The sequence below is a fragment of the Condylostylus longicornis genome, unplaced genomic scaffold, assembly GCF_029603195.1.
Source record: "Condylostylus longicornis isolate FDR11 unplaced genomic scaffold, ASM2960319v2 ptg000030l, whole genome shotgun sequence".
NCBI lineage: Eukaryota > Metazoa > Arthropoda > Insecta > Diptera > Dolichopodidae > Condylostylus > Condylostylus longicornis.
In genome coordinates, this window is record NW_026577999.1 from 2,426,131 (window position 1) to 2,451,076 (window position 24,946).

General features: G+C 27.6%; 6 protein-coding genes across 12 annotated transcripts; 2 read left to right on the top strand and 4 right to left on the bottom strand.

Annotated features, from left to right (window-relative positions):
- Nucleotides 1–128: 128 nt before the first annotated feature.
- On the bottom strand, nt 129–1,597 carry LOC129607986 (eukaryotic translation initiation factor 1A, X-chromosomal). The gene is made up of 2 exons (XM_055519276.1): nt 1,235–1,597; nt 129–806 (listed from the first exon to the last, which is right to left on the bottom strand). Exons 1-2 carry the CDS (start codon nt 1,436–1,438, stop codon nt 564–566), a joined length of 447 nt encoding a protein of 148 aa, XP_055375251.1. The 5' UTR covers nt 1,439–1,597; the 3' UTR covers nt 129–563.
- A 1,565-nt stretch (nt 1,598–3,162) lies between these two features.
- LOC129608009 (abasic site processing protein HMCES) lies at nt 3,163–4,935 on the bottom strand. Of its 4 annotated transcripts, XR_008696864.1 has the most exons (7): nt 4,898–4,923; nt 4,734–4,842; nt 4,475–4,679; nt 4,337–4,393; nt 3,872–4,273; nt 3,350–3,814; nt 3,163–3,246 (listed from the first exon to the last, which is right to left on the bottom strand). XR_008696864.1 is itself a non-coding variant. In XM_055519306.1 (6 exons), exons 2-6 carry the CDS (start codon nt 4,781–4,783, stop codon nt 3,518–3,520), a joined length of 1,011 nt encoding a protein of 336 aa, XP_055375281.1. In that variant the 5' UTR covers nt 4,784–4,842; nt 4,898–4,923; the 3' UTR covers nt 3,259–3,517. The 4 variants fall into 4 exon arrangements, 3 of the variants coding, with proteins under 3 accessions (XP_055375281.1, XP_055375282.1, XP_055375283.1); XM_055519306.1 differs by lacking the exon at nt 3,163–3,246 and having other exon boundaries at nt 3,259–3,814; XM_055519308.1 differs by lacking the exon at nt 3,163–3,246 and having other exon boundaries at nt 3,262–3,814; nt 4,730–4,842; nt 4,898–4,935.
- Nucleotides 4,936–5,830: 895 nt separating this feature from the next.
- Nucleotides 5,831–10,542, top strand: LOC129607862 (E3 ubiquitin-protein ligase Kcmf1). 3 transcript variants are annotated; one of them, XM_055519091.1, is made up of 5 exons: nt 5,831–5,919; nt 6,451–6,686; nt 7,765–8,447; nt 8,538–8,908; nt 9,093–10,540. In XM_055519091.1, the coding sequence occupies exons 2-5, from the start codon at nt 6,671–6,673 to the stop codon at nt 9,694–9,696; spliced, it is 1,674 nt and encodes a 557-aa protein (XP_055375066.1). In that variant the 5' UTR covers nt 5,831–5,919; nt 6,451–6,670; the 3' UTR covers nt 9,697–10,540. The 3 variants fall into 3 exon arrangements, with proteins under 3 accessions (XP_055375066.1, XP_055375065.1, XP_055375064.1); XM_055519090.1 differs by lacking the exon at nt 5,831–5,919 and having other exon boundaries at nt 6,106–6,686; XM_055519089.1 differs by lacking the exons at nt 5,831–5,919; nt 6,451–6,686 and adding an exon at nt 7,481–7,590 and having other exon boundaries at nt 9,093–10,542.
- Nucleotides 10,543–12,970: 2,428 nt separating this feature from the next.
- On the bottom strand, nt 12,971–19,201 carry LOC129607842 (putative uncharacterized protein DDB_G0289263). 2 transcript variants are annotated; one of them, XM_055519043.1, is made up of 9 exons: nt 18,942–19,201; nt 18,427–18,542; nt 18,315–18,367; nt 17,897–18,216; nt 16,615–17,842; nt 15,398–16,537; nt 15,029–15,340; nt 14,827–14,951; nt 12,971–14,710 (listed from the first exon to the last, which is right to left on the bottom strand). In XM_055519043.1, the coding sequence occupies exons 2-9, from the start codon at nt 18,524–18,526 to the stop codon at nt 14,581–14,583; spliced, it is 3,408 nt and encodes a 1,135-aa protein (XP_055375018.1). In that variant the 5' UTR covers nt 18,527–18,542; nt 18,942–19,201; the 3' UTR covers nt 12,971–14,580. The 2 variants fall into 2 exon arrangements, with proteins under 2 accessions (XP_055375018.1, XP_055375019.1); XM_055519044.1 differs by having other exon boundaries at nt 18,427–18,876.
- Nucleotides 19,202–20,124: 923 nt separating this feature from the next.
- On the top strand, nt 20,125–22,469 carry LOC129607944 (signal recognition particle subunit SRP72). Its single transcript, XM_055519213.1, has 4 exons — nt 20,125–20,321; nt 20,383–21,419; nt 21,541–22,232; nt 22,283–22,469. The coding sequence occupies exons 1-4, from the start codon at nt 20,213–20,215 to the stop codon at nt 22,407–22,409; spliced, it is 1,965 nt and encodes a 654-aa protein (XP_055375188.1). The 5' UTR covers nt 20,125–20,212; the 3' UTR covers nt 22,410–22,469.
- A 697-nt stretch (nt 22,470–23,166) lies between these two features.
- On the bottom strand, nt 23,167–24,903 carry LOC129608025 (phospholipid phosphatase 5). Its single transcript, XM_055519327.1, has 5 exons — nt 24,755–24,903; nt 24,483–24,584; nt 23,984–24,372; nt 23,786–23,908; nt 23,167–23,727 (listed from the first exon to the last, which is right to left on the bottom strand). The coding sequence occupies exons 1-5, from the start codon at nt 24,763–24,765 to the stop codon at nt 23,471–23,473; spliced, it is 882 nt and encodes a 293-aa protein (XP_055375302.1). The 5' UTR covers nt 24,766–24,903; the 3' UTR covers nt 23,167–23,470.
- Between the last annotated feature and the right edge of the window lie 43 nt (nt 24,904–24,946).

A 24,946-nucleotide genomic window follows, 5' to 3' on the forward strand; every position in this document is an offset into this window, starting at 1 on the left:
TACTTATGTATGTAAGTAGGTATGTACTTACATGCTGCTTTGTTTTTTTTTTTTTATAGACGCCAATTATAATATGTAAAAATATTATGAGCTTTGAATGTACATATGCAAGAATAATAACATCACAATTTCATTTTTGTAATATTTTTCTATTTTTATTTATTTTTTCATTTTAAATATAATAAAGAAACTATGATTTTGAAAGAGGAATTTCACAAAAATATCAAAGATATAAACAAAAAACCTAATATAGATATTAATAAAATATGCTACCGAATGCTTTTCTTTATAAAACAATAACATCCGCAATACAACAAAAAACTGCTTTAACAGTATTTTTCCATGAAATATAGATATTAATTTATTTCGTGTAGAGATTATGGAAAATAACTGCGATTTGTTTAATGCAACTTTCAAAAACTATGTCTATTGTTTATACATTACATACAATTTTTTGAAATCGTAAAATATCGAAAAATAAAAAAAAAAATGAGTTCCATTTTATATGTATCCTTTGCAGTTAACCATTTTTATTCATTTAAAATACTGCTTTTCTAGTTTGATCAGATAGCATCCACCGAATCTGCTTCCTCTTCAGAACTAATTTCGTCGCCAAACTCAATATCCTCATCAAACCCGTCTTCAACAAATGTAACTGTGTCATTAATGCGCACAGATTCTGGAAACTCTCCATATGTTTTCAAATTTCTAGCTTCATCGGGGGTATATTTTAATATAACATCCGCTTTTGAATCTTGGTAATCGCGTAAACCTACTAAAATGATGTCACCTTGATTTATCCAAACCTAAAATAGTCAAAAATAATTTTTGAATTATGTACGTATGTATATAGTTAAGAATTGTATTTGAATAAAATATATGGAAAAAATTTTTAATTGTAATAATTACCTATATAATGTATAGGAGGAAAAAATATCGATTTAATGAAAATATGTATACACGTATGTACGTACATACATATAAAAAGTTGCATTGCAAATTTTAGAAAGAATTCAACATAAATAAGCTATTAGAAATTTGTAAAGTACATTTTCGTTATTAATAGATTTGGTTTAAACATATGCGCATGATTACCTTTCAATATGAAATTTCTTTATTACAAATTTTGATGAACATACAATATACATATACATACATATAGCTTACTTGTGCGATTGTTAATGACGTTGCAATTAAAGCATAATTTTTATAATGCATATTTATTTAAAATTACCTTCTTTCTTAACTTTCCTCTGATGTGACATAGTCTTTTGACACCATCAAAGCACATTGCTTCAAGACGACCATTTCCCAACATTTTTGTGACTTGTGCATATTCTTGTTCATCCTCTTTAAAAATCAATTCACGTTTTTCAAATTCGTTTTCATTTTTACCACGGCGACGATTTTTCCCTCCTTTACCTTTATTTTTAGGCATTCTTCAGCAAATTTTTATTAATTCTTTACTGAAATTTTTGCAAATTTATCTTAATTTTTATATCAACTTTGTTTTTTCGCCAATTATTAGTTGCAAAAAAATTGGAGAAATTTTATTTAAAAGATGGACTCTTCAATTTTGACTTTTACTACATGGAAGAAATTAGACATTCCGTCGTCTGAAAACGAGTCTCTAAAATTGACACATTCCATTTTGTAAATTTTGGATCAATTTTCGTTCCGATCCGATTACCTTCCATTGTGAAATTTCGCTATTGATTAACATTTTTTTTTGCTCAAGAAAATAATTTAATTTGATTCGAATTTTTCAGTAAAAATAAAAACAATATTCGATGATGGAGTTTTATAGCCTCATTGTATGTACGTTATATATGACATTTCGCTCGGGGTCTTCTTCGTATTTCACGAATAAAAATCTTATTAGCTTAAAACTTGTTATTTTTAATTAAGATATTTGGGTTAAAATTTAATACCGTTTGAAAGGAGCTTCTGAATTAAAACCGATTAAAAATGTGAATAAAAAATTATAATACACAATCAGTCTGTTAATGTCTAAAGTTTTTTAAAAATATCTTCCAAGTTAATGTATCAAAATATCAACAAATTTGTCAGCCAAATTATGTCATGTCATTTGCTTAGAAGAAAAGAATAAAAAAACAATGCTGGCGATTGAACAGCGCTAAAATATTATAGTAAAATAGAACCAGGAGGAGAACCATCTTTATTTTAATGAACGTCTACTAATAACGCTAGATCTGCATTTTGATAAAGGTAGTATTTCAATTGTACTTTCTAAATATTGTATATTGAAAACAAAAACTGGGAATAAAAAAAATCGAATAAATCTTCTTTTTACTCGTATATGGTGGTACTGTCATTTTGGATAATTTTTTTTCTCTTAGAAAAGTTGGCTTTGATTAACCCAGCATTTACACGTACAAGTTACTTGCAAGAAAGTTGCAATACATACAAAAATTTTACTAACACATTGAAATATTTCTACTTGCTTGTTTACTTGCAGTTCAACTTGCAAGAAAATTTTGCTGCCAGTAATTTGAGCAAGTAATTTGACATATTGAGAAATTCACAAAAAAAAATTTGTTTTGATTTTTTTTTTTAATTTAAAATTTTTGAATTTTGTTTTGAAAAAATTAAACTTAGCAAACTTATGGTTTCTAAAATTTATAAACAATTATATATATTGCTAGTTGTTTTCTTCTCAAAGACATTTTCAAAAATTAACTTGCTAAACGCCTACGTCATAATAGCAAGTAATTTGACATTTCGAACAACTAATTGACAATTAATATTATACAAACTTGCATGCAAGTAACTTGTATGTGTAAATGCTGGGTAAGATGATTAGCTTTTGAACTTCTTGTACGTAAAAGTTCGATGTTTTGACCTTTAGGTGCCAATTACACATCGAACTAAATTTATAATTTAATATAAGATAAAACGGGATGAGCATTTACAGTACACACTACATGCATTTTATACTTTAATTTCAAACCTTTGACAGCAAACATTATAAATGATAAAACTAAAAGAGATAAAAACCAGCAAATTAAAACTATGCCAGATTTCGATCTCAAGTTTTCAAGAGATTAAGGTTTAATCTAATCTAAGATATAAGACACTTTAGGAAATGTTAACACATACAAAATCTACAATAACATTTGATGACTGTTTACACATCACGTTGAAATTACTCAGTCGCTCAGACTTTACATCAAAATTTAATAATTTTACTACGAAAATTGTAACCAAAATAAAACCAGCTGATCACTGTTCTAAACATTAGGGGGAAAAAAAAATGAAAAAAAAAAAACAGAATTTCTTTAAAGAGAAATTTTTTACAAAAAATTTGAATTTCTATAATTGAACTTACATATATATATGTATATATAAGAACATACAGTTGATTGACGCATTTTTATTTTGGTTCTTCTTAATTTCGTGAAATATACTTTAGTATTTCACGAAATTTATATATATATATAATTAGTGAATATACTTTCTTTTGAATTACTTTAAAATATTTACATACATTTTTATATTAGGTTTTTCTTTTCTTAATTTTATCAATATTCTCAGCATCACTATGACTATCATCTAAATCATGTTTCTCAGCGATACTATTTAATCCTTCTTTTCTTTTCCCATTAATCAACCAATTTGTTAGCAAATTACCTCGTACTTCCAGTTTAGCATCAGTAATTGGTTTATTGCAGCTCGCTTGTTTATTACGTGAACTGTTAACTAAATTTGACACTCTGTACCAAGAAAGATGAGTGGGTGGTTTTATGACTGACAAAGCTTGTTTGTACGGCACTCTTTTAAAATCTATCCAATCCTTAAAGTGAAATATTTTGCAAGTTTGTATAAATCATTCTATAAAAAGCGTGCTTACTATTGCCTGTTGTTCTGTCTCCAATATTGCAGGGGTTCTATGATGTAGCCAAGAGAGTACTTCGTTTGACTCAAAAGTAATAATGCTATAACTATAAATCAAATCCCCATTTTCATCCTTCCACGAGTCAAAAATTCCAGCTAATTTTAATAATCTGAGTGTGCGAATTTCATCCCAAGTAGATTTATCATACATTTTAATACTTACATTTTGAGGCATATGAATATAATACACAGGTTTATTAGAAGATTTAGCAGTTTGAGTAGTTTGCCACTCATAAAAACCTTCGCATAAAATAATACATCGCTGACCTTTCATAAATGGACCTTTGTATAATTTGGAGTCTAACAAATGTTCAAGTCGACAGTTGTTTGTTGTCAAGCCATGCTTTCTATAATCACCCTATGAAATTGTATTAATATGATTACATACGAATCTAAAATAAGAAATGAAATAATAATTTACTTTGTGCCAAAATGGTATCATACCCCACAGCATGGGGACTATACAAAATCTCATTTCCTGAAAAAGGGAGCTATGAACTTGTGTTGATAGATATGCATAGATGTTTAAGTTTCTATTTATAAATTAGCTTAAATTTACATTTTCATTAACTTCACTGTTTCTCTCGTAACTCTCAAAATGATCCGATGAAACTAATACAGGGGTAATGTCTGATGGAGCTATATTATAAGAAGGTTCGTATTTTCTTCCAAAATTGTATTCGGATCTTATGTAAGGAGCAGCTTCTTTACCATTTTTGAGCTCATATTTGCAAATTTCTTGAATTTGAGATATGCTTAAAGTTCTAGAAAGTATTCAAAAAATAAATGATATTTGAAATTTTTAAAAATTTACAAACAGCATCTTCCACACATGTTTCTGCTTAAGCTTAATCGAATAATTTCTCATACATAAGTATAAATGCAGTGTAAACTAAACAGTGTTCCCGGCTATAAAAACAAACTGTTCTAAAATAATAAATGAATATAAAATCTATCATAACAGGATTTAAGGATAAAATACATGGTTGCCTTATGATTCAATTTTTTCCTTATTTTGCGTAGAAAACAAAAAGAATTGCAGCATTAGTTTCATTCAACGGCCAAATATGTGTTCGGGTGTCAATCACCGTATAAATGAATACAGTGATTGTCATTGCCTAGTGTAAATTGACTGTTTTTCAAATCATTTTAACTAAAACTCTTGTTGTCAAATACTCACATTTATAAGTACATATAAATTTGGTTTCAGAATAGATTATAATTTTCATAATTTTTATGAAAATTATAATGTACACATATTATTTTACAGATATTATAGAAGTGTCTTGTTTTATATTAATACCATAATATAATTTAATGTTTCGACCTTTTCAATTTGTAAAGTCTATTTTTAGGTTACAAAACTTTGAATTATGTCAAAATCCATGAAGAAAATTATTAAACCAGTATTTGTTTGGTTAAGGGACGAAAAAATAAATCAAATAATAATTTTACATTGTATATATTTATAATTATATAATTCTCAAAAGTTCAACATCTTTTATCATGTACATATGTATGTATGTCAAATGTAAAAATCACATTAAATTTGAAAAGTCTTTTGTTGTAATTTAAAAAGTTGAAAACAGTTTTTTAATTTTTAATAAAGAAATTCAAAAATTTTTTGCTTAATTATTAAATGTCTTGTTGTTTAAAAGAGACAATAAGCCAATTAAACATGGTTTGTTTTACTTTTTTTGTCCTTAGATCAACATCCTTATAGTCGTAATTAATGAAGTATTGAACGTTTGTGAGAGAAATAAATTAAACTTTATTAAAGAAGTTAAAATAAAATATGTCATATGAAAATACAACAAAATTTGTATAACACTGGCCACGTTAGAAATATTTATAGATGTCATTATTTTCTGACATTACACAATGGCAACTTTTTCAAGGAAATCTTATTCCTGACGTCACATTTATAAGTTTATTCAGTCATTTGTCGGATAAAAAAGTTTTTTTTTTTTAATTTGGTGTAACTAAATTTAAAAGACACGAAAAGTAATACATAAAAATATTACTATCTAAACATAACTCTGTTTTGAAAAAAGTTTTAATGAAAAATTAATATTTCTAAAAGTACACACATTTGTAATAACTTCCTTATACTTAGGCTGCTGTCTATTTTCATGTACAATTTTGTCTATTATGTGTAAAAAAAATTTCGATAAATTTCATATATTTAGTAATTCGCAATAAATTTTCGTAGCTGAAATATACATATAATAGTTATAAATGTTGTAAAATTTTCTTTAAATTTTATTCAGCAACAAATTTTTAACAAAAATTGTATTAAGAAGATAATTAATTTTTTTTTGCATTAAATTTATGAAGAGCCTCTAGTTAAATTGTTCCTATTTTATACATACATGCATATAATACCTAATATATACACTATATCACGATATAGAGACAAGTACCTATCGTATTCTTTTTTAAATGTGCAAATAGACAGAAGTGTCAGTTTGTGAATGTGTGTGTCATTCCAAAATCCTTATAAGAAAAAAAAAATTAATTTTTTTTTATTTTTAGAAAGAGTACGTACATATTTACATATTTTAAATTGAAAAATATAAATTGTTATTGCGTTAAATGAACTTTAAACAATATTAATTAAAAAAAAAGTTTTTTGAAAAAGTTTATTCGACAAAATTGAAAAATTTTTCTGTACGCAAGAGTTCAGGCTTGAAAATTTTTAAAAGGAAATATTAAATAAAGGTGGATATCGAAGTGGGTAGGAGGGGTTTGAATAATGAGTCGTCATGAAGGTAATTACTAAAATTTTCATTTACCAAATTAATTTATAATAATTTTTATATCAAAATTGAACAATTTAAGATAGTAGGTATGAACGTGTATGTATATGATATACATATGTATATAAGTACATTAAATTAATAAGCATGTGTATTTATAAAAAACTAATGTAATATGTACTCATTTAATTAGGTAACTTTTATTTAAATAAGTTAAAGATGCAATTTGAAAAAAAATCTTTTATATGATTAACTTAATATTTTTTTTTTGTGTAAAAGATATTTTTATTATACGACATTTAATGCGTAAAATTTAAAAAAAAAATAATTTCTTGTAATACAAAAAGCCATACATATATAATAAGAAAATCTATAAAATATTAATGTCATACATAATATATTTTTATTTTACTCTACATAAAATTTGTATTTGTAATGATAATTATAATTTTACTTCAAAATAAATTTGTTTATCTATTTAATTAGCACATGTATTGATTAAATTTAACTAGTCAAAATTTTTAGTATAATAAATTATGTACTGTATAATAAATTATGTACTATATTTATTAGTGTAAAATGTAAAAAATTCTTACTAAATTCGAATGAATTTAAGTAATGTGTATTATGATTACATGTTTGAAATTTTATACATGAAAAAATATACATAATGCACCATCACATAAAAAACTTATGAGATGATTAATTTAAAATATATCTAAAAAGAGAATGAATCTATTGGACTCTTTGTTTCCTATTTTAATGAAAATTTATTGAATAAGTTTAGTAATTAATTTTGGCACGATTGCAAGCAATATCAAATTTGAATTTTTGCAATTGTTAATAAAAATCGAAATAAATTTTAGGAAATTTAGTCGAATTTTGCGAATTATCTCAATGACTTTTGGAATTTTGAGTGTGTAAATTAAATAAATATTTACATAAATTTTGAAAAAAATTAATATATAAACTTACAACGTTTTCATTTTGATTGTTCTGATCTTAAAACAAAACACAAAGAAAAATTGTTTCATTCTAAATATAAACAAATATATTTTGTTTCACTAAATAAAACTTTTTATTGTTTTAGGGGTCAGCTGCGATTCATGTCTAAAAAGCAATTTTACTGGCCGTAGATATAAATGTTTAATATGTTATGATTACGATTTATGCGCTGATTGTTATGAAGAAGGAGCTACAAGTACCAGACATTCAGTTGATCATCCAATGCAATGTATTTTGACTCGCTCAGATATAGAACTCTATTTTGGTGGAGAGTTACTGAATTCGGAACAACCGCAAAGTTTTACTTGTCCTTATTGTAAAAAAATGGGATTCAGTGACTCAACATTGTTGGAACATGTTAGTGCCGAACATACTGATACTGGTTTAGAAGTTGTTTGTCCAGTATGTGCTGGTTTACCAGGCGGCGAACCAAATCTAGTCACAGATGATTTTGCAGGTCATTTGACATTGGAGCATAGAACGGGACCGCGGGATCTGATTTCATTTTTAGACGAACCATCTGCTATACGCCATGGAGGAGTACGCCGCATACCAGGCAGAGCTTTGGGTGGTCCGAGATCTCGCCGGTCAAATATGCATTTCAGTTCATCTAGCGGTTTATCAGCTCTTTCACCATCTGGCCGAGAGTCAGTAGATCCAATTGCTGAACTTTTATCGCAGCTGTCTGGTGTCAGAAGAGGAGCTCCACAAACTTCACAATTACAGCAATTACAAATGCAAATACAATTAGAAAGGCAGCAGGTTTCTGTAAGGGTCGTTTTATGATTAAATTTATTCCCATTATTTTTCTTTTTAAACATGTTAATTAAATTTCATCCCTTAAATGTTTAACCTTAGGCTTCACGCCAACAATTGGAAAGATTACCACGACGCCAAGCTCATCCAATGTCAACTTCAAATGTAAATGCTGCAATGCAAGAAACCATATCTGGTGTTGCAGGTGGCTCTAATTTATCCACCTCATCTTCAAATCAGCAACACCAGTCTAATATAGGTGTTAATTCTATTAATAATCGGGAAAGCGCTGGATTAAATTCATCGCAACTAACTGCAACAAATTTAGGTTTGTCAACAGGTTTTCAAAATAATAGCGGGGGATTGCCAACTAGTGCTGGTGATTCACAATCCCAATTCTTATTAGCAAAATATATGACTCCATCCTTAAATGAGGATGAGTTGGAACTTTTAGAAAAGCATCGTGCTGATAGGTAATGATTACTTTTTATTTTCAAAATCAATTTTAATTCGTAATTAAGTAATTAATTCTTTTTTTAATTTTTCGTATTCAATTAAACTTTCACTCGAAAATTATTAGATTTAAAAAAAAACTAATTTTTAACAAACTTTTTACATTTATTTTTTCTAAATTATAATATTTATTTTTTATTTCAGATCTCAATTTGTCCAAGCTCTGATGTTATCTACTTTGTCAAATATTTCGTTAGATGAACGCAACGATGGACAAGAGCGTGGAGAGTCGCAGGAAAGTAATAGCGGTGATACTGTAAATAGTGAGGCAAATAATGAAAGTAGTGATGATGCGAATAATACTACCGAATATATTAACACAAAAGATGAAAAAAATCAAAATCTTAAAGGTATCAGTGGTAGCGGTGGTAATAGCACCGGGCTAGGTGATTTTCAGCAGCACGCCCGCATGCAAGTGAACCAACAACAACAAACTTCTCCAGAAGATTTTGTTGATGAATATTCCTTGCAGCAACAAACCTATAACAACGCAAATACGGTTAATAAAAAAAAACTACCTACAGCCGGTAAATCACCATCATCTTCTTCAGTAGTTTTAGAACGTCGTGGGCGTTCATTGCCAACAGCTGGTTTAGGTGCGATTGGTGGGGGCGTTGGTGTTGGTGGCGGAGGTGGAGCCCAAGGCCAACAACAACAATCACAAGTTAAAATAAACCGTGAAATGAAAGTGGTTGCAGCAACAGCTGCTAATGCCGCGGCTTCAAAAGAAATTCCTGATTCTAGGTAGTGCAGTTTTGTTGTTTATGTTTTGTATATTTATTAGTTTCAACTATTTTCAACTATTTGGTTTTTTTTTTGATGATTGATCTGTTTTAATTTTGTCTGTCGAGTAAATAAAAATTAAATTTATAATTAAAAACAAACTTAAATATGATTATAAAATATTAAATATACATATATTATTTAAAATAAAAATAAAATAATTCACTTCTAGGAATATAAATATTATTACCAATTTATTAATATTATTAATAATATAACGAAACTATAAAAAAAATTTTCCAAAAAAAAAAAAAAAAACAAAAAGGAATTATAATAAAGAAGTAACACGAAAAAATGTTTTGAAAAACTACGATAAAAATAAATTGTCACAATTAAATTTGCAAAAGAAATATAATTGAAAAATTTTGAAAAGTCAAAAACCGGTGTATAGAAATCTTGCAAAAAATTTACCTTTAGCCTTTCCAACAAGAAAAACATTATGTAAAACAATATAAGCATTAATGTATATTTATTAACTTTTTAATTTAAACAAAAATCGTAATTAGTATAAAATGAAAGAATTCTCACACTCCTATAATCATTAAGTAATTATTTTTCAATTGATTTAACTAATAATCCATTGAAATTGTCTCGTAAGCAGTTAAATAAAAATATTTCATAAAATATTTGTTAATTATTAAATAAATACATATTTGTCAGAGTAAATAACAAAAATTATTTTCAATAATTTGAAATAATTTGCCAATAAAATTATAACGCTTTTCTTTTAATTGTTTAATATTTTATCCCTAATTTTATATATTAAAAAATTGATGAAAAATTTTAATGGGCGAAATTGTATCGTAGTTATTAGAAATTAAAAAAAATAAATAAAAATCAATTTTGTGTTGGAATAAATTAAGAGGTTTTCGGTGTTGATTCAATATTTATATGTGTATGTATACATATTCAAATTTTTTTAATAGCTTAAGACATTTACAATATTAATGTGAATCCTGAATGTATTGTGTATGTAGTTGCTCGGACACAGGATGAGGAGTTTTGTTAATTTATTCGAAATTTTTATGTCTCGAAAGTTTTGCTAATTTTAACTACGTGTACCCGTATTTGTTTGTCGGGTATTTTTCTAAATTGTCGAAAATTTGACAGGCATATGATGTCAACTTTTCACTTTGATTTTGAAATCAATGCGTTTTATTCCGATTTTTATATGTGGAATCGGTCGTTATCGCAATAACGTTGTTCTTCAAGTCGTACTCTTGTTTGAGGCCGTGAGAAATTTTTAAAAACGAAAACAAAATATTTTGAAAAAATTTTATATATCAAATTTCAAATTGAATTTGTTTATTTTTTCGAAAAAAAGAAAAAATAGCTTCTGTAGCTTTTTAGTTTTCTGATGCTGAGTGAAAATGATTATGAAAACTTTAATAAATTAAGAATCAAAAGGCTTCAAATTAAGGATACCTCCAAACCATTAGAATAACCAAATGAAGTGTAAGTATAAAAAAAACTTAATGAATCACTTTTTATTTTAATTAAAGGTTTATAGATTATTATTAAATCTGGGAAGATGCGTTTATATCATGGGTCTAATAATACATGGATAGCTGAGAAGTAATAATTTTTGAAGACAACATCAAATATGTTGCTTTTTTGTTTTTATTTTTTACAACATAAAAAATGTTGGCAGAAACGGTTTGAAAATATGTTTAGGAAAAATGAATATACATATTTAGGAATTTGTGTGCTATTTTTTCAAAAAAAAAAAATTTAAAATTTACTAACAATATACATACATAGATATTTTTATTTTAGGTATACACAATTATTTATTTAAACTTAAAACAAATTGTGTTTACTTAATAATTCTGTATATTATTTCTTATGTGAATTGCATTAAAATATTGAACAAAATATTTGAGCTGCAAAAAATGTATAACAGTTACCACAAAATAAAATTTAAAATATTCAAATTCGCATAAAAATGTGAATTTAAATATTTTTCACTTGAACGAACATGAAAAACTAAATAATAACTTAAAATAGCCTACGATTTAAAAACAGGGCACTATGGTAATGCTAAAATTTGCTAAACATAAAATTTTACGTTACTAAACAGCTTTTTAATATAATTTGCTATTTAAAAATTGCAATGAAAATCAAAATACCAGTTTTTATTTATGTCGAATTGATTCAAAATGTTACATTTATCTAAAATTTATGCATATTGAATTTATGTGTTAACAAATAATCAAAATCAAAGCCAAGGCAGAAAAATTTAACAAAAAAAGCAGTATAAAAACTGAATAGCTATAATTTGTCAAGGACCTAGGTATGGCTGACATAGGGTGGGAGGACTGAATCCCCACACAAAAAAAAGTGAAGTTCTTAATTACAATTAGATTACGTTACACGTTAAAACAATTTTATTGTAATTTTCCCCATTAAATGATGTCAATGCTGAAATATGTCAAGTATATCATCAGTTTTCAAAAAATTATATTTTTCAATAAAAATTAAATAAAATATACATGTTATCTATATGCTCCAGATTCCTGAAGGACACCCGTTTACCTAATAGTTTTCACCTACCCTATAAAAATATCACATCTCATATAAAATAAATTTCCAATTATTAAAAAAGAATGAAACTCTCTTTTTAAATTTTGAATAGTAATTTTTTTTTATTTTAGTATGAGTAAAACAAAAATATTTAATTACTTTTACAGTAAAGTTTCATAAACAAAAAAATAATATATTCATAAAAAAAAAAAATAAAATATACATATATATGAAAAAACCTAATGTCTAAACGCTGAATTACATAAATAATAGAAAAAACATTAATAATGATAATAATTATTAATAAAAATATATAATTAAGTAGATATTTTAATTATTATTTAATGCCAAATATAATATAACAGTTTTTTTTTTATCAAAATTGTTACTTTTAGGTACTGTAATAAATTTTAAATAAATATATGTACAGTAAAATAAGTTTAAAATTTTCCTTTATTTAGGTTTCATTGGTGAAGATAGAAAATTTTTTAAAAAATTCTTTTTTCCTCAAAAAAAAAAAAAAATAAATTTTATTACCTTCCACAATTTTTAAATTCAAATTTCCTAAAAATTTAATAGTTTTTTTGTAAACGACTATTTTTATTAATAATTTTACAATCATTATAACTAAAAAATTAGAAGAATATCCATTAAAGTTTTTTAAATATGATTTTTACTAATTATTTTCATATAATGTAAATATTTAAAATTGTCTTGCCAATATTATGATAAATTTTTTTTTGTTATATTTTTTTTGATTAGTATATTATATTCCCATATGAATCTCATACAAAATTAAGAACTTTGGTTTATGGCTTAAACAGAATATTATAAAAATATTTACAAATATACAAAAGCACGCATTGATGTTATATTATTATATAAATGTATGTATGTATATAAAAATTAGGTTTTTATATTGATATATAAAATTTGTTTTTGCAATTGATTTCTATATACATGATGTAGGTGTGCATGTAAGATGATAAAAAAAAAATTTAAATTCAAACCATTAATTTTTATTATATAATACGGGCGCTTCGTTAAACATTCTTTGAAAAAATCATATACATATATATCATACATATTTTGTTATTAAGGATGAGTGTACATATAGCGTGGTCTCAAAATTGTAGCAATACGATATGAAATATATAATTCAGCAATTACAACTTGTAAGCTGAATTTTATAGTATAAATACTTTATTATTTTAATTTTAAATTCAAATATATTATATTATCGAAGCGTAGGAAATTTATTTGAAATTAAACGTATGTTCAACAAATATACATGATTTACTGTTTGAAATGTTTTGTAATATTAGATACCATCTGATTTAAAAAAAGAATTATTATTGTTACTCTCACTAACACCAAACTTTGATTTGAATTCGTGTATAATATATTACACTAAAATAAAAAAAAAAAATGCTTGAATTGTGTATATTTGTAAATACAATTTCAGGTAAATATGTTTTGCGTAGGTTTTTGTCACAATATTACAGTATTCTTTCCCATATTTACAGATTAAATACAGATAGTAAATTCAATGCTATTACATTTAGTAAAAAAAAAATTGGAATAATTATTTTTAAAGAAATTTCGAAGATAGTGTTCTACGATCATCATTTAGACTAAAAATAACCAGATTTTTTTATACATTCATTGCTCTTAAAAATTTTTAAACTTAAATAAATGTTTAAGTAACTTTATGAAATTTTGAATTTTCTTAAAAATTTATTTCAAACTAAGTTACAATTTCAATTTCGATCAGGCACGGACCACTAATTGATTCATCATCTGAGCACAGATTTTCAAAATTTAATTAATTTTAATATTTAAAGCAGGCCATATGGAAGAAAATAAATGTTTCGTTAGCTTTAATTCAAGTAATACTGTAATATTGCGTTATTTTATTGTTTTTTTTTTTGTTACAGTTTCCTATATTACCGTACCATTTAAAATCTTGAGGTACGATTGCTTTTTACTTACAATCTATTTTGCTTTGACTTTATTTTAAATAAATGTATGCGTAAGTGTTACGATATTTTAACTATTAACTAGTATATTTCATAACTATAAATGTAAATTTTTCAAAATATGAATTTTCAAATTTTAAATAAATTACAATGCGAATCATTATCTAAGTTTCTTTTTCTAATTTTAATATTTTGTATTTTGTGAAACATTTTTCGATCATGTTATTTTATATTATATATTTATGTTTATATATATGCATATAAATGCTATGCATATATTTAAACATATATATGTTAACAAACATATTTTTAATTTAATCAATAATGATATTGCCGTTAACGCAATATCATAAAGATGTTGCGGCGTCTTTGGTTAAATGAGTTTCGATATCTACACGGCAAATAGGGCAGTGCTTATTTGTAACTAACCATTGGTCAACACAATCCATATGAAAGAGATGCATACAAGGTAAGCGTCTACATAAAAAGAAACAAAATGCAACTCAAATAAAGTACAAACTATTGATATAAATATTATAGATATGAGATATGTACTTATTGAAGTAAAATACAATATAAAGTAAGTAAAGTACCTGACATCGTTTTCAATTTCAAACAAGGACAAACAAATGGCACATTTTTCCGCATCTTCATCGGTTTCGCTAGGTCTACGAACACGTTTATATTTGTGTGGTAAAGTGTTTCGTTCAATAACTTCCTATAAATGAAAAAAAAATACAAATAATTAATCATAATCATTAATATCAAAAGCGTTTAATATGATTCAATTCTAACCAATGTAGCACCCCGATTTGGTCGAAGTGTAGAGCCAAAAAAGAATTGATTACGTTGAGCATTAAGAGCATGAGACATTAAGGCCATTGGATGTGAATAGCTTGCTGGTGATCTCAAACCGATACTAAGATGAAATTGCGGTGGATGAGGGTATGCATAATGATGAATCATATGATGATGCACATATTGAGGTTCCGTTGGCGAAGGTTGCATATTATTAAAAAATGTTGATAGATTTGTGTGAGCTGAATGAGCGGCCCCAATAGGTCTAGGATCCATTCCAGATTGCAAATTTGTGACAGAAGGATAGTGCTAAAAAACAAAATATAAATTAGATAAATTATAGAAAATTACCAAACGGGAATTTACCCCATCCGTATGTCGAACATTGCAAGGGTGTCGAATATGCCTGCTTCTTGTTGCGGGACAGTTACATATATTTGACAAATAACCACTTCGATAATTGGAAACACTCCTGCCGTTAGACAAATCTATTGGCATCATGTGTCTTCTGTGAAGTTCTTGTGTCGTTTGTTGACGGCGCCATAAATTATCATGTATTGGATATCTCGGTGGCACGTGGTAGTGAGGGGGTGGATAAGGTAAAGCACCCTGCTGGTAATTGTTCGAATATTGTTGCTGTTGTTGTCTTTGTGCGTTTGATTCTGTTTGAGCAGTACAAGCAGTTACAGCAGCAGCTGCAGCTGCTGCTGCTGTTGCATTTTGGAAACGTCGGCAAAGAGGAGTTCTGGATGGGTGATAATGAATGGTACTCATATGAGCTGCAGGCGTACTTATATCTGTAGCGTGAGCGACAGGTGGAGAAGGTAAAGATTGGTTTAAAAAGACATGACAGTTATTTGATGTATTATTTTGATATTCTGGTTGAGAGGAATCTGGTTCAGCTGTAGTTAGTAAATATGGTCTTAATGAGTTGGAGGTTGGAGTTGAGGTTGATGAAGCAGTCACGATTGTTGGAGTAGAAATTGCTAAATTGTCTAACCCAGACAAGTGATGAGATGACGTCAAAGAAAATAGGTATGGCACAACTGAATCAGAGTTTGATGTGTTAGTTGATGTGGCTGTGATGACATTTGGAGTTGATGCTCGAACTCGATCTTGCTGAGAAGGTAAGTTACATGCATTTGTCGTTATATCCACATCATTTGACACGTTCGTTAAAATGGCTGTCGGAGCTTGTGCAGTTACGTTTGTTTCCGCAGAATCTATTATATTAAGATCATCGATTGAATAAGAATTCCTATGCCCATAATTTTGATTGAATTCAGTATGGTTATTGTTTTCTAAAGTTTCATGTGACGTCACGTACCACGTATTATTACAATTGTTAGCGTCGGCTAGTGATGAACGCGCTGGTGCTGGATTATATATGACTGATGAATGATTGTTATAATTTTGAAAGCTATTGAAAGCTGATGGGGTTGATGCTGTGGGGGCTGCATCGTTGGAATCATCATCTTTTGTCAAATCAATTGAAGTAACGGGTTCCTAATAACAAAACAAAAAAAAACATTTAACCTTTTTATAATGGTGATTTTGTCTTTTCTTAAAAAATTAAAACTCACTGAAGATGAATGAACAAAAATAATATCGTCATCTTCATCACTAGTATCAGAAATCCAACCTGTCATTACTTCAGGCTGCTGCGAACTCGCATTTTTTTGAATATTAATTTTAGTATTCTGATTTTCGTTTTGGAGACCGTTTCCACTAGATTCATCAATTGTACTAGTACTTTCTACATTATTTGATATGCTTAAATCTGAAGCAACTGAATGTTTTTTAGCATTTGGCATAACATAAACGGAATCTACATTGAGCCGCTGATATTTTTGTTTGGGTGCATATAGCCTAAAGTAGTCATTATCGTCAGATGAATCATCACTATCATCCGAATCCACCATGCGAATAGTTCTATTTGTATTGTCTATTGAACGAAATATGTTTGATGAAGACACAGTTGGATTGTCATAAAAACGAGAATGATTATTTAGGCCACTAGGACCCGGAATCGGTTCATGTACTTCATTGGATGAGTTAATAGATTCGATTGTTACTATTGGTGATTCAACTACGCAATTTGAGTTAGTATAGACGCTTTTACTGTTCTTATTGTTACTATTATTTTCATTAACACCACTAATCTTTTCGTTTGCATTGTTATTTAAATTAATATGACTATTTTTATTTTCAGTGGTGCTTATAATTTTACTACTATTTATACAAGAAGTTCGATTTTTGGATGCAGGATTTTCGAGATGATGTACACTAGTATTATCACAGCATTCAGGTATTACCAATCGATTTTCACTAGATTCATCGGTTGACATATTTGATGGCATATTTTGAAAATCATTTCTACTGTTACTTTCAACGTTATTTGTGTTGATTAAAGTATCTTGGGGTGAAATTATGACGTCAGTAGCAAACGTAGAATTCGAAATTTCATTGGGATAATTAAAATCCGAAGAACGTGGTGATAATAATATTGTTGTAGTAACTGTATTAGATGTTTCGGAACTTTGAGATTGTTTCTGTATATTTAAGGATTGCTGCTTCTCATGTTGTTGTGGGCATCCACTATTTAATTGGGAACTGATGACTACGTTATTTGAGGAACCTACCTCAATAACTGTTCCTGAGGTATTTGTAACATTTTCTGGTAACACATGAATAACAGAACGAAGTTCGTTTGAATTTTGTGGTGGAGAAAGCCTTTGTAACAACGTATTTGTTTCCTTTCTTTTTCTTGGAATATGCTGTACCAAACCAAAAGAAATTTGTGGTGGTTCTCTATGAAATATAAAGAAGCTTATTTAAATGAATATATTTTTATGATCCAATTACCTTAAATTTATCTGCTGGCAAGAGCATTCTCTTATGTTATTGCAAGTTGTACAAACTTTAATGGCCATTTTGTTAGACCAAACATTGACATTGCTATTTCCATCATTATGGTTTTGACGTACAATACCATTGGAGGGGTTGCTTTGATTACGAACTTCATTCCAAGGAAGTCTACAATCTTGTTGAATCTGATGCCGTTCTTCTTCATACCTTGATGCTTGGGAGTTGTTATGTGCAGATGGTGGACAGGAATTGTAATTATAGATGTTTTCTTGAGGATTATTTTCAATAATAGTGTCCATAGGTACGTGCCAGGCATTCTAAATTATATTAAAATCGGTTTTCCAATTAGTAAACAACATACATATGTTATAAGAAATTATCTTCTGTTTTAGTTACAAGTAAAAATAATACTAACATATTGAATCTCTATTGGCGGGTAGTCATTATATGCAAATATATCATATGGAGCTAAAATGGAATAAATTATATGTACATATAAACACCTATTTCTTATTTGTGAAGATTACCTTCTTCATTTGCGTTTGTTTCTTCTACATTTGAGGATTGAAATGCCGTATCCAAAATTTCTCTTAAGGAAGATACCTGACCCTCTTGTTCATTGTCCATATTAAATTTGATTACGCTAAGTTAACATAATTTTTAATTATTTTCTTTTGAAAAATTGCAGAATTTATTAGGTTTCTTTCTAAATGAATTTGTTAACTTTTTAAATAGGTTTGCTGTTTTAATTTTTTAGCTAATCACGCCCTTAATATTTTAAGACAAAAATATTTATTTTAAAATGATTGAAATGAATAAACTTTAGATTTATCCTTTTATTAATCAAATTAAAAAATACATTAATGTACATATCAATCAGTCCCTATAAAAATGCGAAAAATAATGCTAATTGTCAGCTGATTTGTCCGATGTTTTCGTAAACGGAGGAGTGAAATAAAAAATTTAATCCAAAAAATCTAGGTAGTATATAACTTAATTTTTTTATTCCAAGCCTTTAATAATATTATTTCAAAGCACTTACGCTTCATAAATTGCATTCAAAAGGTAAGACGTAAATTTAAATTGACATGTTAATATTAATTTCCTAGTCCGTCAGAACATTAAACATAAATTTTTAAAGTACACTTAGTCACTTCACACTTATTTTACAGTAGCAACACATAAAAAAAAAACCAAAAATATAAATTATACACTGATTTATATTAATAATATTATCAAGTTATCTCTTATACATTCGCTTAATAGACTAGCTTGCAATAAGTTCAAATTCTATGAGTTCTCCGTCCTCTCCCAAGTAATCAACATTTTTAGCATTTTGACATTTTGGAAGGTGAGCAAATATTGACTAATGTTTATTGGTTTGGAGCTTGATTTGATAAGATTTCAATATTGCCGAGTCAACTAAATTATCGATTAATTGCTCTAATTTAGTGATATTAACTATCACTACATCTAACATGTAGTCACTACATACTAAAACCTTTTCGTTTATTTATTTCGGAATAATATTCAGAATATATCAGAAACCTCAGTCAAAATGCATTTTTTTGTTCATTCAGAGTATTCCGAACGTTATGTTCTATGTTTTTTCAATCAATTTTAAACATTACAAACGCATTTTTTTTATTTTATATCAAAGGTAGAAATGAAATAGAATGCAGAATTACATTTGTCAACTTTTTTCCTTTTTATTCTGGTTGTGTTCGTTCCACTGAGTCTGATAAAAATTGTACATGTAAACAGTTCGAAATTAGATTTTGTCTCTGACAAATCAAATTTTAATTAAAGAAATTAGACTTTGTTATCAAACTTTTTAAAATCAAAATGGCGAGAATAATTTTAATTTTGGTTATATATAATTTTAGTATCGTATTGTTTAATTTTAACGTAAAGCCCGAGATAATTTCAGTCTGACATGTAAACTGTCATCGTACTTTATTGTAGACTTAGATGTCCTATAATATGGAAACAGTACAAATTATTAAAGTGAAAACTTTTCATAGAACATTTGTCTCTTTCATGTTTGTATAGCAAAAAGAGAAATAAATGTAGAAGTAGAAAAAAATTATGTAAAATTGAAGGAGTAATAATACTACACTCGCCAAAAAAGTAATGTCGAATTGTACTAATGTTATGTCAAAATACAATGGCACGTCGTACTACTTTCTGTCACCGCCTGGGAAAAATTTCTTGATGAGTTGTCATCTTGCATTTAGAAAACAAATGGTTTTAAGTGACGGAAAAAAGTTATCAAAAAATTGAGCAAATTTGGATAAATTTTCCAATATTATCATGTCGAAAGATCAAAATAAAGATGCGGCAATTAAAGCTGCATTCGCAGATATTAATAAATTTGGTTTGAATGGAGAGTATGAAAAAGCTATGAAAAGTGTTAATAGGGGTATGTGATTTTCAAAAATGGTTAAAAAATAATATGAATTCCAAAAATTTTTCTTACACAGTATTGGGTTTGGCTCCTACTGATGAAAAAGCACTACATTGTAAAGTTGTGTGCTTAATACAAGTACAGAAATTTACAGAAGCCATTCAGTTCATAGAAAAAAATAAATTGAGACATCTCGTTTTTGAGAATGCATATTGCGAATATCGTCTTAACCAGCCAGAAAAAGCTATAAAAATTATTGAACAATGTGGAATTGAACCTTTACCACAAAATCTAAAAGAGCTATTATGCCAAATTTTGTATCGTTTGGAAAGATATGAAGAATGCTTTAATCTTTATAAAGATATCATAAAACATAGCGAAGATGATTTTGAAGACGAAAGGAAAGCGAATTTAAGTGCAGTTGTTGCAAATTTAGCGATTGATCCGCAAAAAGAATTACCTAACCTACCTGAAAACACTTACGAAATGTGCTTTAATAGTTCATGCGCACTATCAAACCGTGGGAAATATCAGGAAGCAGAAAAAAAACTTCGCCAAAGCGAAAAATTATGTAAAGAAACATTGGAGGACGATGGAGCAACCGAAGAAGAAATTCAGGACGAGCTTTCTGTCATAAAAGTTCAATTGGCTTATTGCTTGCAAATGCAAGGCAAGACTAAGGAAGCCGCCTCCTTGTATGCGGAATGTTTAAAAAAGAAATCTTCTGATCCTGCACTAATAGCTGTGGCCAGTAATAACTCAGTTGTAATCAACAAAGACCAAAATGTTTTCGATTCAAAGAAGAAAATTAGATTAGCCATGGCAGATGCTTGCGAATCAAAACTTACTAAAAGGCAAAAAAGATCCATAGCAATTAATAACTGCTTATTTAATCTCTTTGCGAGTTCTAATGATCAGTGTCAGCAGTTATGTAACAAGTTGGCGCAAACTTATCCTGATGCAGAGTTCGAGATACTTTTAATAAAAGTCAGTTTATTAATTAAAGAAAAGAAATATAAAGAAGCCCTAGATATTTTAGAAAAATTTGTAAAAGCGGATAACGAAAATTCTTTTGCAATTAAATTTGCCATTGTGCAAGTTCTTCTAATGAATGTAAGTAATTTTTACTCTTAGTAGAAGAAAAATTATAATTTAACCCAAACTTTATTTTTTATTATATTTGGTGTTTTTTCGTTCAGGTATTCATAATTTTTTTTTTAATTTTTTAATATAGGGCAATAAAAAAGCAGCCATCGAAAAACTTCAGTCACTCGAAAATGATAAATATAAACCAGGAATAGTTTCTGCTTTAGTAACACTTTATTTAGGTTTGGATAACAAAAAAGCAGCTTCAGACATATTGAAATCAGCTGTTGAATGGTATAAGAAACATAAAGTTAGCGGAGGAAATTTGTCTGATATGTGGCGTCAGGCGGCAGAATTTCATTTACGTGGTGGTGCAGCAGAAACCGCAGCAAGTTCTTTAGAAGAATTATTGAAGTCGAACCCAAATGATATGAAGGTTTTAGCTCAACTAGTTATAGCTTATGCTCAGTTCGATCCCAAAAAAGCTCAGCAGGTTAGTAAAAAATTGCCTGCTCTGGAAGCATTAACAACGGCTTCCGAAATCGATATCTTGGAAGCTACTAATTGGATGATGTCCACAAAAGCAGTCAAAAAAACGGCAACGATTAAAACAGGGGACCAATCACCAGGAACTCCTGGAACAGATATTCAAAAAAAGAGGCGCTTGAAAAGGAAACGCAAAGGTAAATTACCTAAAAATTACAATCCCAACGTTCCTCCGGATCCTGAAAGGTGGCTACCAAAATATGAAAGGACAGGTTATAGGAAGAAACGTGATAGAAGGAATAAAGATGTTATTAAGGGATCACAAGGAATGGCTTCTGGCGCAGCAGATCAATAGTAAGCAGCAGCTAAATTGTTATAATATAATTTAATCAATTTTTTTTTAGTGATATGTCTAAAGCCCAAAACCTAAGTAAAAGTTCTCCAGCAACTCCAGCTTATCAAGAATCAAATCCAGGTCCAAGGCAGCATCATAGGAAAGGTGGTCAAAAAAAGAAAAAGGGGCGTCATTGAATGACAGATGGTTAAGATGCAAAATCCTTCTCAATTAATAATAAAGTTTTTTTTATGTAATTTGAAATGTTTGATTATGGAATATTATATGTATTTTATATTAGCTTTACGGCTTGGTGAAGGAAAGGGTAATTTTTCGGTCGGCTTTAATTTGATTTACATTAGAAGAACATGAGTATTTCTTTCTATAATGAAATAATAAAAGTTGTTGGTAGTTGTTTGCTCGTATGTCAAAAGAGTTCTTAAAATTTTTATACCCTTCTTTATGTACATACATATGCATTATAACTGTTCGGATTTGTCTTATAATCAAGTGTAATTAGGAGCACAAACTCAGTTAGATTAGAACATAACCAAATTTCTAGACTTTCACAAAATTTCTTGAAAAACTGTATGAACAATATTATGCTTATAATTTTACACTTTTGCAATAGTGTACTTGAACTATTTAAAAAAAAAACTAGAAAAAACTGAATGATAACAATTATCTGGTAGGATTATGCAATTATAAAAATTGTTTTTTTTTAATACATATTTTGTAATTTTAACATTAAAAACTATTTAACTTTTTTAAGCATTAAAAATAATAGTCCTCAATGGAATTAAAATTATATAACATAAATAATACTTATGGCTATCGATTATAAATACTTAACTATTTAAGGAAAAATACAAAAAAGTATATTTTTTTATAAAATTTTTATACATATCACAAAAAGTAACAAGAAAAACGGTTTTGATAAAAAAATATTTATTTCTTTGTATTGTAGATAAATTGGACGAAGTACGAATTAGTTGAAAAAGAAAGCAAAGCTTCTTTGTTTTTCTTCTTTAATTCTAAAGATTAAATTTTGATTGTAATTTAGAACTACAATAGTACACCATTATTTATGATTTGAAATACATATATATATATATAACCTTTTTAATAATTTTGGGAATACTTTGATAGCTAATGAAAATTTTATGTCGTATGTATATAACTACAAGAAAATTAATAAGAACTTGATGAAAAACAAATATGAAGATCCTGTTAGAATTTATAGTTAAATTAATAATTATCAAATCCATTTAGAATCTTTTTCATTCTCGTTAATTAGTGGTTTGGTTTCACCATTATGGTTAATATTATTTTTAACTACCGAACATTGTTCTACTTTCTTAAAATATTTGTAAGGCTTTCCAGAATGAGTATTTGTTAGAGATGGATAATACTGTCGATAGCAAATGTAGGTAATTCCCATTCCAATAAAAGAACCTATAACAACATCTTCCCAGTGATGATGATAATCACAAGTTCGACTTATAGCCACTAATCCTACAAATTATTAATCATTTTTACTTCTATAATTTGCAAGTTTTCAATATGTGTATACCAGCTACGATCAATGGTACAATAGATGTTACCAAGCCCAAGGTGTTTCCTCGACCTTTTTCGTTAAATATGTTCCATTTAGCAGCAATATAAAGAAAAACAAAACCAAATCCAGCAAATGCAACTGTAATATAAAAATTTATGTGATGTATATACGTACATTTGAATTATAGTGTTATAATTTAAGTATATTTTTTACATGAAGAATGCCCACTAGGAAAACTTTTCCGCCCTTCATTAACTTCTCTAGTATTGCCTGTGCACTCCATAGAGTAATTCGTAGGAAAATTGCCATCAGGATAACATCTATAAAAAAAATCAGGTCTTGGTCGGCCAACTGCTATTTTCAATAAACTAGTAATAACTCCATTTAATCCTAGAGATAACGTTACTGCGTTGTTCGCTTGGAAAAAATCATATCTATCATGATTAATTAAATAATTTATAAAAATTACGGTAAATGGTACAACAAATGCAGCTGGCAATAAAAAAACTGAGGGAACATAATCTGCGGTTGGTGGATATTTGTACATCCAAAGTTCTTCAGGAAGTATAACCCTTTTAAATGCTGGCTTACATTCTAAGTGTCTGAATTATTAATTGTACATTAGTATTTAAATATACTTTGTTTATATATGTATATATTTTGAATAAAAATAACAAAATTTCTTTAGACCTCTTATTGATACGAGACTTACATAAATATTATGAAAACAACTATCCTTAATGCTATTTCAAAGAATGAATTAAAACAATTTGGTTGCTCAGGCTCTTTTGATGTCTTCATAATTTCACCATTTCTATTTAATGTTATAAAAAAATAAATGCATATGTACATACATACATATGTAAATGTTGAAAAATTTCACTTTATTTTGTTTTACATTTATTGGGATTTTATAATTTTAATATTAATATTAAAATTTTCACGGGGTGATGCTTTTTTAATAATTATTTATACAATTTTTACCTGTTTGACATCTAAGGTAATTTACATTTAATTAGTAAATTTTAATTTCTTAAGTATTTTTTAAAAATAAAATAAATACACTCATCAGACAATTTCTGTTTTGACAATCCACCTAGCGCTCTATGTGAACGGCTTTATATAAAAAAATAGTTTCATATATATTCGCATATTATGTATACATATATAATTTGC

What these genes read in the sequence shown, in the direction of transcription:
- LOC129607944 (XM_055519213.1), top strand. Translation starts at nt 20,213, where the DNA reads ATGTCGAAAGATCAAAATAAAGATGCGGCAATTAAAGCTGCATTCGCA. An exon ending in TATGAAAAGTGTTAATAGGG is followed by an intron (nt 20,322 to 20,382) that starts GTATGTGATTTT and finishes TTTCTTACACAG; the next exon opens with TATTGGGTTTGGCTCCTACT. An exon ending in TGCAAGTTCTTCTAATGAAT is followed by an intron (nt 21,420 to 21,540) that starts GTAAGTAATTTT and finishes TTTTTAATATAG; the next exon opens with GGCAATAAAAAAGCAGCCAT.
- LOC129607986 (XM_055519276.1), bottom strand. Translation starts at nt 1,438, where the DNA reads ATGCCTAAAAATAAAGGTAAAGGAGGGAAAAATCGTCGCCGTGGTAAA. An exon ending in GAGGAAAGTTAAGAAAGAAG is followed by an intron (nt 807 to 1,234) that starts GTAATTTTAAAT and finishes TGACTATTTTAG; the next exon opens with GTTTGGATAAATCAAGGTGA.
- LOC129607862 (XM_055519089.1), top strand. An exon ending in TAGAAAGGCAGCAGGTTTCT is followed by an intron (nt 8,448 to 8,537) that starts GTAAGGGTCGTT and finishes GTTTAACCTTAG; the next exon opens with GCTTCACGCCAACAATTGGA. An exon ending in GAAAAGCATCGTGCTGATAG is followed by an intron (nt 8,909 to 9,092) that starts GTAATGATTACT and finishes TTTTTATTTCAG; the next exon opens with ATCTCAATTTGTCCAAGCTC.
- LOC129608025 (XM_055519327.1), bottom strand. An exon ending in GTTGTTTTCATAATATTTAT is followed by an intron (nt 24,373 to 24,482) that starts GTAAGTCTCGTA and finishes TTAATAATTCAG; the next exon opens with ACACTTAGAATGTAAGCCAG. An exon ending in TCCTAGTGGGCATTCTTCAT is followed by an intron (nt 23,909 to 23,983) that starts GTAAAAAATATA and finishes TTTATATTACAG; the next exon opens with TTGCATTTGCTGGATTTGGT.
- LOC129607842 (XM_055519043.1), bottom strand. Translation starts at nt 18,526, where the DNA reads ATGGACAATGAACAAGAGGGTCAGGTATCTTCCTTAAGAGAAATTTTG. An exon ending in TGCCAGCAGATAAATTTAAG is followed by an intron (nt 17,843 to 17,896) that starts GTAATTGGATCA and finishes TATATTTCATAG; the next exon opens with AGAACCACCACAAATTTCTT. An exon ending in ATGTTCGACATACGGATGGG is followed by an intron (nt 15,341 to 15,397) that starts GTAAATTCCCGT and finishes TTTGTTTTTTAG; the next exon opens with CACTATCCTTCTGTCACAAA.
- LOC129608009 (XM_055519306.1), bottom strand. Translation starts at nt 4,783, where the DNA reads ATGAGAAATTATTCGATTAAGCTTAAGCAGAAACATGTGTGGAAGATG. An exon ending in AAACATGTGTGGAAGATGCT is followed by an intron (nt 4,680 to 4,733) that starts GTTTGTAAATTT and finishes AATACTTTCTAG; the next exon opens with AACTTTAAGCATATCTCAAA. An exon ending in AGACAGAACAACAGGCAATA is followed by an intron (nt 3,815 to 3,871) that starts GTAAGCACGCTT and finishes TTTCACTTTAAG; the next exon opens with GATTGGATAGATTTTAAAAG.